The sequence below is a fragment of the Arachis duranensis genome, chromosome 6 (assembly GCF_000817695.3).
Source record: "Arachis duranensis cultivar V14167 chromosome 6, aradu.V14167.gnm2.J7QH, whole genome shotgun sequence".
NCBI classification, from domain to species: Eukaryota; Viridiplantae; Streptophyta; class Magnoliopsida; order Fabales; family Fabaceae; genus Arachis; species Arachis duranensis.
This window is the reverse complement of record NC_029777.3, coordinates 93,780,686-93,791,831: the sequence shown is the minus strand read 5'-3', so window position 1 is coordinate 93,791,831 and position 11,146 is coordinate 93,780,686. Positions and strand designations below refer to the sequence as shown.

The 11,146-nt window shown below is 32.9% G+C and overlaps 2 protein-coding genes across 3 annotated transcripts; both read right to left on the bottom strand.

Moving 5' to 3' along the window:
• Positions 1-354: 354 nt before the first annotated feature.
• On the bottom strand, positions 355-4,316 carry LOC107494682 (uncharacterized). Of its 2 annotated transcripts, XM_021125085.2 has the most exons (12): positions 4,240-4,316; positions 3,552-3,809; positions 3,203-3,277; positions 3,061-3,119; positions 2,827-2,962; positions 2,621-2,717; positions 2,300-2,366; positions 1,917-2,015; positions 1,743-1,832; positions 901-1,055; positions 720-821; positions 355-597 (listed from the first exon to the last, which is right to left on the bottom strand). In XM_021125085.2, exons 2-12 carry the CDS (start codon positions 3,739-3,741, stop codon positions 399-401), a joined length of 1,269 nt encoding a protein of 422 aa, XP_020980744.1. In that variant the 5' UTR covers positions 3,742-3,809; positions 4,240-4,316; the 3' UTR covers positions 355-398. The 2 variants fall into 2 exon arrangements, with proteins under 2 accessions (XP_020980744.1, XP_015971208.1); XM_016115722.3 differs by lacking the exon at positions 4,240-4,316 and having other exon boundaries at positions 3,552-3,966.
• Positions 4,317-6,923: 2,607 nt separating this feature from the next.
• Positions 6,924-8,476, bottom strand: LOC107494672 (uncharacterized). Its single transcript, XM_016115711.1, has 6 exons — positions 8,305-8,476; positions 8,129-8,219; positions 7,872-8,045; positions 7,688-7,769; positions 7,370-7,555; positions 6,924-7,241 (listed from the first exon to the last, which is right to left on the bottom strand). Exons 1-6 carry the CDS (start codon positions 8,474-8,476, stop codon positions 6,924-6,926), a joined length of 1,023 nt encoding a protein of 340 aa, XP_015971197.1.
• Positions 8,477-11,146: the final 2,670 nt, after the last annotated feature.

Genomic DNA, 11,146 nt, shown 5'->3' with positions numbered 1-11,146 from the left:
TGTAATTTTTCAAAAAAAATATTTTTTTATTTTTCTAATATTTTTACTTTTAATACTAAAAATTTATTAAACACGAAAAAAAATAAAAAAAAAATTCTTTTTTTACCAAGAGCACCCAAGCAAGCACTAAATCGCATTAGGAGTTTGGGTTCAACAAAAACGGGAGACATAGTGTGGCAGTGTGATTTAAAAGCAAATAAACAAAACCAATTTGATGATGTAATAAGATTAACAAAACCTATTTTCGATGCAATTTATTAGGGAGAGATTTAAATGATAAGATATATAAATAATATCCTTTTAATATTGTCTTACTATTGTAGGATTTAGGAGCCATAATGTAAATAATGGCCCTGATTTTTGCATAGTAATTAAAATGTTAGCACGTATATATGAATTTAAGCAGGTCCTATATGAAATGAATGAGTTGATGAATTCTCTTTCTCATCGTCACTATCTCTAAGGTGCTCTTTCAATGGCTGTCCTAGAGTTCCCCAGTTTGTATTGTCCCATGATGGATCAATTTGTGGGAGTTCATAGTCATCTGGACGCAATGACAATTGGAACTCAGGTAACTCTGGCAATGCTTGAACACCCCTGCAACATCATTAATTACCAAAATGCCATTATTGGATGACTAAACTAAATACCAAATAGGTTTGTATGGCAATGCTCTTGTATTTCTAAACTAAAATAGTTATAGAAAAGTTGTTCCTTACTTCTCTTGGTCCAAAAGGAAGCCATACATTTGGGATTTCCTTGATGCAACATCAGGAATTTTCTGATGTAAATGCTTCATAACACCCCAGAGTGGAGGAGCCCTTCAAAAAAATGAATAAATAAACATATGATAATTAAAGTGTGTGAATGCAAGGAGAAAATCAAGGATAAAAAAGCAACCTTGTGACTGGAGCTGCAAGACAAAAGGTAAGGCAAGCCTTCTTGCTTTCCGCCAGAAGTTGTTGTGCCGCAAGAAAACAAGAAACGGCGCTGAGGTTGTTGCTGCCTTCGTTACCCTTGTCAAGGATCAGACCATGGTAGTAATATGCTGCGGCCTGATAACATTTCTAAAATTGGTTAGGATAGTTACTACAAACCTTGGATTAAGATTACATTTTTCTTTTCCGAGCCTCAAATCAAGCTTATCTTTTAATTCTCTTGGTGCCATTAATAGTTACGCACGGTTATGCTGTTGTTATGGTTAATTTTCGGTGGAAAATATTTATGCAATTTCCTTATTTTTTCCAATAAGTGGTTTTCTGGAGCCTATGATTCAGTTTTCAGTATTTCCTGTAGTTGCAATGTTATCTAATCTTTCATATTAAAAAAATAATTTGTTCTTTGTTGTTTAAGAGTTAACCTTGGTTATCAAAAGAAGTGTGATACTTTAAAGCTGTGGTGCAGAATTTATTTGGTGTAGTATTAAGTGTTAATACACCACCTTAATATACAGTTGCAAAAAGTCTTTTATTGAAAAAATATGATGTTTGACTGAGAAATATGACAAGAAGACAAAAATTTGGCTTGAAGTAAATTCAAGTCAAGAACATGATGCATGATACAATATAATCAAGATCACATGCGGCACCGAAAAAAAAGTTCAATCTAGGCATGTGATATATTTTTGTCTAGGAGGACCAGACCAAGTTCAGAGAGAGGATTGAAGACAGAAGCTCATGTTGTTTCTGTTATGATCTTTCTAGAATGAGAAAGATGTCCTCAAGGTACTTTAAAATACTAACCTTGGATTCAAGGAATTTCCATTTAATGAACTTGAGATGCTTCTTTCCATGGCCTTGGTTGAGTTCACATCCTGTCAAGCAATGATAAGCCTGCTCAACAATGTAAACTTTGTTGATAAGTTTCTGCCAAATAATCTCTTAAACAAGTTTAGGACGCAAAATAAATAAATATACCTGACTAAAGTAGAGCAATTGTTCACATGCCAACCTCCTCTTCACAGACAAAGTTGCCTTCTGAGATTCCACCGCAAGACCAAGCTGAATTTCAGTTCCCTGAAATTCACACCAAGTTTTTTTTTAACAAAAGAGTTCAACACAATAAGTAGAGCAAGAACAACAACAAGCAAACAGAAAAAGTAAAAAAAGAACAAAAATAGTAAAAGAAATAATCGTAGAAAAGCTCATCAACCACTTTTTGCGCTCCTCCTTCCTATTCCTGATTTTGTACTCATAGAAACATCTCCAACCACTCCAAACTTACTAAAATTCTGTCAATCCGACTGCAAGATCTAAACTATGTAAATCAATTGTGAGGAACATTTTCGACAACAAATTACCTGGCCTAATGCTTGAATAGCTATAGCCTCCAATACACCATCCTTCAAGTCCTGGGGCAAAACTTTCCTGTATTTTGTTTCAAGTCAATTTCTGAAGTGTCTTCATCAATATTGGTCTACAACTGGTTCAGTAACCCCATTTTCAACACACGAAATACTATCTTTTCAAAATGGTCCCTCAAAAATTGATAATTATCCTGTTATATCTGAAAGGTTGATTCTGTTTGACAAATTCATAGATAATTCTCAATATTTGAGGGATTAGTTTGTCTTCAAACTAATCTTTCTCAAAAATGATGGTTTACTAGTATGCTGACATACTTGATTTCGGCTGGTATCCAGGTAAGAATATTCCGGACACAGAACTCGAGGTATCCGGATGCCTTGAGTAACAAGTCAACTGCTTCTCTCTTGCTATCTAAGATCACAAAAGTGAAAGTTTCACTAATTGAACTCATTACTCGATTATGATTCGATTTTGATCTTGTATGTATGCTAGCAGCTTAATTAATGTGTTGACACAGAACCTGAACATACAACCCTGAATCCAGAGCCTGAATTGTCTTTCGGAATCATCAGTGAATCGGCTTCGGATAGCGTCAGCATAGCCAAAAGATGAACAGCAGATAGAATCTCAAACCAGACATTTGCTATACTGCTATCCTGCAAAATTCGACACTACCATGTTCAAGAAAGCAAGGGTGGAAAAAAAAATTAAATATTAATAATCATTTAGAATGAGGTAGATGATGTGTTCATACTTGCCGAAAATCTTCAAGATTTTTCCACTTGAATTCAATTAGTCCCTCAAGGCCATGCTCTATAACACAAGAAAGTTAATAACACTTTAGAGATAGTGAGAAGAACATAGAAGGAAACATTGTAAATGTTAATTTGTGAAACCTTTCTTGGTAAGACCAATCAGAAGAGACAAGTATTCGTTCAAAGCTCTCTTCAATTCAGCAATGGCTGATCCACCTGCATCAATTCATACCCAACCTTCAATCTGGAATAAGTTTTACATTACCATTCATTCCTAAAGAAATTTGTACATGTTAATGGTTGAAAAAGGTAGACTCATTATGGAACATAAAAATATTTTGTGAATTACATACCCTCTTAGATTTGTTCTTTAATTCCTCTAAGGAAAATGTCTCCGGGTACATTAATAAAAAAAAGAAAAAAATGCTATACACAAAAAATTAGCCACCAAATCATGACAACAACGGTGACATCAAAAATTTATACGCACCAGTATCTTCAGCAACCAATGCTATCTGATTTCTCAGCGAGGACAATTTATGAGCAAGATCCTTAGGGACTACTCCTTTGAGTTCCCTTTGAAGATCACATTGAACTGGAATTCTTGTTGATGGAGCCAAGATCACAACTTCAGGGAACCTTGATTTCTTCTTTCTATACACTGAGTAAGTGCACCCCATTATTATGATTATTATTACTATTACTATTATTATTCTTCACTCCTCCTTTCTTCAAGCACAACAACATCCTAACATAAATGAATCACATACAAACCTTATTATGTCCATCATACCAAAAAACTTAGCATTAATTATGATATGGCATTGAATAAAACGGATGGGAGTTAAAAACTTAAACTAAGCTTAGTTGGCACTTGGCACATTTTTTTTAACAGCAGAGAAGTGCTGGATTTCTGATGCAAGATGGATGAAGAATAAATATGAGTAACATCATCTAGCCACCTCTATCAAATTAACATATACTTTTTATATATTAAAAAAAAAAACAGTTGCACCAATGCACATATACATGTGTAGGACAGAAAGGACAGTTAAAACAGGTAGATTTAGATGTGTCTGAAATCATGCATACAGTTACAGATCATAGTTACTAAAGAAAAATACAATCATTAATAATATTATAGATTGAATATTGTGAAATTATGAGCGAGTATATACCATATAGTATATAGTATATGAGATGATGATGATGATTGATGAGAGACAAAGTTTGGAAGAAGTGAGTGGATGCAGAGAGGGAAGGTTCTTGAACACGCACAACATTATGGTAATAATAATATTATGATAGAATCTGAGTGAATCGAAAAAAAAAAAGCTCAGGAACCGAGACATGTCTCACATGGCCGTAGCGTAGAAATCTCTGCTTCGATGAAAGAATCACGTTCAAGTCTCTAATTTTTTTTTTTTTATTTTTAGTTTTTTCTTTTTTCAGTAAACGTTATGAGACTATGACTAGTAGCAGTAGTTGTAGTGGGACTTGTTAGGAGAGTGCTAAGTAAACAATGATCATCTTGAACAACATGAATAACTATTAATCAAATAAAAATATACTACACTTTTAAATTACACATCTAAATCTTAATATTAAAATAATTATTCGTACATCTAGTGAAATAAACATCTGATATATCTATTATTCACATTGTTTAATATTTTCATTGTCTATCTATACTTTTCTATTTAAATTACTATTGTATACCAATTATACGTTAATTTAAACAACCCAAATTGGCCAGTTTAAATAAATGCTTCATCATATATATATATTTCATAAAAAATGTCATACAGATCTATTTTCAGTTCATATATGTTATTTTTAACAGTCTACATCTATTAATTTGCGTGGATTAATCAAAATAATAATTATGTGTTAATTAACTAATTATTTTGGGTAAGAATATTGAAGACTTATGAACTTGTTTAAAAATTATTTACCATGAAAAAAGAATTTTATTTTTTTTAGAAAAAAATTTATTTTTATTTAAAATTTAATTTCATAATTTAGAATGATTATAATATATTAATAAAATAAAATTTAAATTTTAAGAGTATAATTTTTATAAAAAAAAAACAAAGAAAAAAAAAAAGAAATAATTAGAATACAATTTTTTTGTTTCTTTAATATTTATTAATTACTAAAAAAAATTGCATCTTTCGAATTTATTCTTTCAATCTCGACGATTTACAATAAATAGGTTATTATGATTTCGGGTAAGCCGCTATGGTGAAATTGGTAGACACGCTGCTCTTAGGAAGCAGTGCTAGAGCATCTCGGTTCGAGTCCGAGTGGCGGCATGGCATCTTTTACTCTAAAAGAGTAAGTCCTAAAATGAATTCAATTTCTGATTTATCTTCCTAGTATTAGTTATTGGGACACCTTATTTTTATGATATTTTCAACTTTAGAGCATATATTAACTCATATATCGTTTTCGGTCGTATCAATTGTAATTTCAACTCATTTGATAACTCTATTAGTCAATGAAATCTTAGGATTTCATGATTTGTCCAAAAATGGTATGATAATAAGCTTTTTCTGTATAACGGGATTGTTAATTACTCGTTGGATTTTGTCGGGCCATTTACCATTTAGTGATTTATAATTCTTACCCTACCAAATAAGTTTTATATGTCATTACAAGGTTTAAAGCTTTATATAATAGAGCTCTATATGTTAGGATCTTAAAGAGATATTTAAAAGTCTCATACTTATTCGCGTAAAATTAAAGTTAGAATGTTATAAAAGAATATGAACAATTATGCTAAAACATTAATATTTTCGTTTTTGAGAAAGTATGGATAAGTGAATTTTAGTTCGTCAACTTTAGTGTTTAGGTTTATAATTTAAATTTAGGATTAAAATTTTATAAAAATAAAATACGACGTTCATAAACTAAATTCATTATAATATTATGTGAAAGTCTCAAAATAAAAAAGATTACGTGAAGTTCTTTTGCTTATTTATATGTAAATCGAATTTATTATATTCGATTTAGGTTTCTCAATATAATTCGAATCAACTTGATTCGATTTAGTAATTTCAAAAAAAAATTAAGTTAGACAGCTTCGATTTAGCATGCGTTATATGTTGAATTGAAAAGCACATAGTAAATAAAAATTTATGGTTTCGAATTGTGCTCATGATAAATTGAAACAAGTGGTGTCGATTTATCATCCCTACTAAATTAAATTTAATGGCTTCGATTTATAGCCATCGAAAATCATTGGTACATCAATATCAATGGAATCAATTTACTTGTATGAGGTCTATATATAGAGTTGGAATTGAACTGGTTCGAATTACAAATCACTTTCACCTAACCCCACAACAATCAAACCTGAACAAAAATTTTGGCAATAAACCCAACAAAATTCAAATCTGAACACATAGAGGACGATCCAAACCATATCCATCGGTTGGATGGAGTCGCGTATATTGTCGATACCGTCCATGAATAAGTTAGTGAATGAATTTTTTTTCAATATAATTTAGTCATGCTAGTAATGTTAACATGCTTCCTCTAGTAGTTGTTTATAGACCTTAGTTAGGAATTAGAAAATTATTTTTTAATATAAACGGTGGTTAGAAGTAGTGATTTATTAGTGGGTTAGATTTTGAAAATTTGAAATGGTACCTAAAAATATTAGTTAGAGTAGTGATTGTAGGTTTTGTTAGATTTTTTAAGTTATTAGTTTTATATTTAGCGAGAAGTAGTTTAGCCTTCTCTTCCTTTGTGAACAAATAGCTCGGCCAATCTCCCATAAGTGGACTTCACAACGAACACACTAGAAGATACCTTACACCCTTTAGTATCGAGTTTACACACACTGAGATATTCATAGTCATATGCCCGAATCTCCAACATTTGTCCTAATGCTGAGTCTATTGTGCATAGTCGATCCGGTTAGCCCAGTCACACATTGCAGCATCTTTGGATCGGAGGATGTCGAATCAGTAGTGAAACTCGACCTTAGTCTCACTAAAAACCTTAGTGCATCCTTGCCGTTGAAACTCAGGGAAAAATTCGTAGCCACGTGACAGATATAAAATGTCCGGTATGCATTAGGCGGAAGCCAACTACCATCAAGAACCTCCAATGCAGCCTTTATCCCGTTGTGCCTATCCAATATGACTAGAATACTCGGTTGAAGCATTACATGCTGTTGAATGTGAGATAGAAAGAATGATCATGACTCTGTATTCTCTCCATTCACAAGTGTGAATGCAACAGGATTGATATTGGAGTTGCCGTCCTGAGCAATCGTGATGAGCAGTTCCCCGTATTTACCGTACAAGTGAGTCTCGTCGACACTAACCAATGGCTTGCAATGATGGAAGGGCTCGATACACGGTATGATGTCCAAAAAAGCTGATGAAAATAAGCTGATGTCTCATCCACTTGCCCACCAACTCGCACAGGACTCGTCTTCAACACTGCGACACTACCTGGCATCGTGATATGCACACTCAGTACCTATTGCGGCAAATCATTATATGTCTCTTTTCAATCTCTGTAAATTTGTGTCACGACCTTCTGCTTAGCCAACCAAACTCTCCTGTAAGTCGGCCTAAAATCGAAATATGCCTCTGTTGTATTCTTCAGTACCTTGATCGAGACGGCAGCATCAGCTCTAATCTTAGGCAGTATGAAGGCCGATATCACATGATAATCAATCATCCTGTCATCACTAGATATCGATATGGCCAAATAAGTATGAGTTCTATTGTATCGTTTTACCTCTCAGATACTCCTGTGCTGGCGAAGACTGATCTGAATCATCCATATGTACCCGTTGCCGAATTCTTTACACTTTCCATAGTATTTATGATGATCGGATTCTAACACTTTGTACTCAACCTCACGGCGGATGCTATAAGTCTTCACGCTTAACACGATCTCCTTTTTATCCTGAAACTGCTGACTAACCTGAAACTCAGCTAGAGCTCCTGTATTCTGTGTATCGCTAGCCCCAAAACCGATAGGTACTCCTAGATCTCCTTGTTGCACCATGACATCCAAGTCCAAAGTTGAAAAGTGCGGGGGTACTGCTGAGTTCCTGAATTAGATGCTCCACCATCCACAACTGGAGTTGTCCTTACTATGTCATCATCATTATCATTAGCAATCGTGGCGGACTCTACATCATTATCATCATCATGCAGTACATCCTCGATATCATTCGGTACTTCACCTCTCCAGAAACCGGGACCATAACAGAGTACCGGCCATCGCAATTGCAAGCTCACCCAAGGATCGAGTATCACTTATTTCTCCATCACGACTGCGGTTTAGATCAGTTGCAAAGGGTGGAGATGCAACTAAAACTGCCTCATGTGCAATCACCGACACAGATGACAAGGCACTAAGAGGCACTGAACTAGAGCAGGCTGGCATTGCTGAGGATTAAGAATTTCGGTTCGATCCTCCTGAACTACAGACCATATCTACAAGCTTGGCAATAGCTCAGGTGTCCTCACCTTGAAAAACTGATGATGACAATAGAACAGAGCTTACAAATCTTCATCATTGCCTATGACGAATGAAACGTACTTCACATCATTGTGTAACACAGAAATCGAGATTTCGTAGAATAACTTTTCCACACGGCATGCAGCCCCAGTTTTTGGAGTATAGTATTCTGAAACTCGGTGAAACTCGTCAAAGGTTTGAGAAAAACACTTAGTGGATCCTTATCAGTAAATTTAATTTCCAATCGCATTTTTTTCTTAATCGATCTTCTATAGTGCACCATAACTAAAAATCTCTCATCACCAGCCATTGTGAGCCCCACTATAATGAAAAATTCACGTTTAGCTCGTATTTGTATAAGTTAGGAATATACTAAATCAAATTAATTCCTTTCGATTTATACATATAGGACATTTCCTAGTAAATCGAACCTATTGGATTCGATTTACCACTAGCCACTATTGAGTATAAATCGACTTTATTTCATTTGATTTACTTAGGGTATCTAAATCAAAATTATTTAATTTGATTTAGTAGTGCTCAATGTAATTCAAAGCATCTTGATTCGATTTAGTTTAAGTTAGCCTAATTCAAATTCAATGAATTCGATTTACATGTAAATCCGGTGCTTCAACTAATCTGAATCAAATACATTTGATTTAGTACTATCAAGCCGATTCAAATTTATTTACATAAAAACATGCATGAAGACATCTACGTAACATTTTTGAATTTGGGGGATTCATGTAAAATTTGCATGTGTTTGGTTTATGAATGTCATTTACTCAATTTAGAATTTAAACTTTAAAATTTAAGATAATAATAATAATAATAATTTAAAAAAAATTGGCTGATGTTAGTTAAAAAAAATTAGTTACTTAATATTATTCTTTTGTTTTTAGTCAAATATCTTAAAACAAAGAGAAGTAATAATAATGAAAAATAAATAAATAAAACTATGTATAATTACCTATTAAATATGTGATGAAGCCATGTTACTTTGATCCCATAGCATTGTCATACCCTTCGTAAGGAAAACATTTCCCTACTCTCTTTCGGTCTTTCTTTCTTTCTTTTTTATTTAAAAATTTTGCTACGAGTACTTGTTAACACACTCTACAATACAATAAGTTACCATACATTCAATGTATAAAAGCTTTACAATGCAATTTCTTTAATAAAAATTGTTGACCTTGGAAACCTTACAAATTAAAATGCAGCAAAAGATCTCTCTTTGGTTTGTATTGGATTTTACATATGTTTAAAAATGCGATTGACCAGGCTTTCATGGATATATGATATGAGACGTTTATATAACGTAAGGTCGGTCCTAGGTTAGACATGGAAATCTTGGAACATGGATTAAGGACGAAGAAACTAGTGGGTCCCATCATATATCACCTTCCAAGAATGTATGCCCATACAATATAAGCTAAGCAGTAGTAATGACCAAGGAGGTCTGGAGATGTATTTAGACACTATCTCACCTTAAATTTGCCAAACAATTTGAACTTAACTTTAATGCATTGAGTATATGTATAAAATATATTTTTATATATGTGGGAAGTTTAATTTGTACCATTTTAATTAATTAATTCATATATTTACTAAAGAGACCATGGGATAGATTGAGACTGTGCATGTAGTAACGGTGACAGTTTTTTTTCTACAATATCTTCCAATTCGATATATTAAAGATTAATCTATCATAAATATAAACTCTATTTAAAAATTTGTTGCTAGCTATGAATTGCTGTTAAGGCGGGATTTGAATATCTTACTCTTACTTAAACGAACGAATAATTTGACTATTTGACCACCCCAAATTAGTTGCTGGCAACACTAGCATGACAGATTTCTTGAGTCTGATTTTTTGGACTAGCGCACCTTCATACCCACACCATGGCGAATCTTGACTAGAAGGTCAACTCTGTTTACCACACCAATGGAGGCAATACAAGTCATGAAGAGCTAGCCCAATTTTAGGATTTTGGATTTCAAAATTTCTCTCTTTTTTTTTACTTTTAAAATTTCTACACTTTAGTTAATTTTCTTTTAGTTTATGCAGAGTCAATACCTTGCACATTAAACTAGCTAACAAAGTTAACTGTCCTAGACTTCTAGCTAGTCGTAACATTTTTCTCAACTGATTTTGATCACTAGAGTCTACTCCTATAAACAACCAAAAAAGAAAGAAAGAGAAAAAGGAAGGATTTGTAACTTTAAGAACCAACAAAATAAACAAAAATATAAAACTAAAGTGACCACTCAAAAAAAAAAAAGTTATAGAATCAACTTGGAAAATAAAAATAAAAGGAACTCAATGCAAATGAAAGTAATTACTAGCTGTTCTATTTCTACCAAACGAAATTAAAAAAAAATGAATAAATAGGACACATGCAAATGTTGTAAAAATTATTAGGCTTAAAAGTGTGATTGTGTACTAAAAATATAAACATTTTTTGTATATAATTATTTTTATAATGACCTACAAACATGATCAAAAAAGAGTTAAGTTCCTCCTAAAGGTATTGGGCTAAAAGGATGGAACCCAAAATAACACCTTGAGGAGTTGAATTTTTCTTCAGTGGAAAC

Coding starts and splice junctions, on each gene's coding strand:
- LOC107494682 (XM_021125085.2), bottom strand. CDS start 3,741: ATGGGGTGCACTTACTCAGTGTATAGAAAGAAGAAATCAAGGTTCCCT. Junction 3,278..3,551: donor ATTGGTTGCTGAAGATACTG/GTGCGTATAAAT, acceptor GAATTGATGCAG/GTGGATCAGCCATTGCTGAA. Junction 1,056..1,742: donor GGAAATTCCTTGAATCCAAG/GTTAGTATTTTA, acceptor AAATGTTATCAG/GCCGCAGCATATTACTACCA.
- LOC107494672 (XM_016115711.1), bottom strand. CDS start 8,476: ATGCCAGCCTGCTCTAGTTCAGTGCCTCTTAGTGCCTTGTCATCTGTG. Junction 8,046..8,128: donor TCTAATTCAGGAACTCAGCA/GTACCCCCGCAC, acceptor TTTTGGGGCTAG/CGATACACAGAATACAGGAG. Junction 7,770..7,871: donor TGTAAAGAATTCGGCAACGG/GTACATATGGAT, acceptor ATCGATATCTAG/TGATGACAGGATGATTGATT.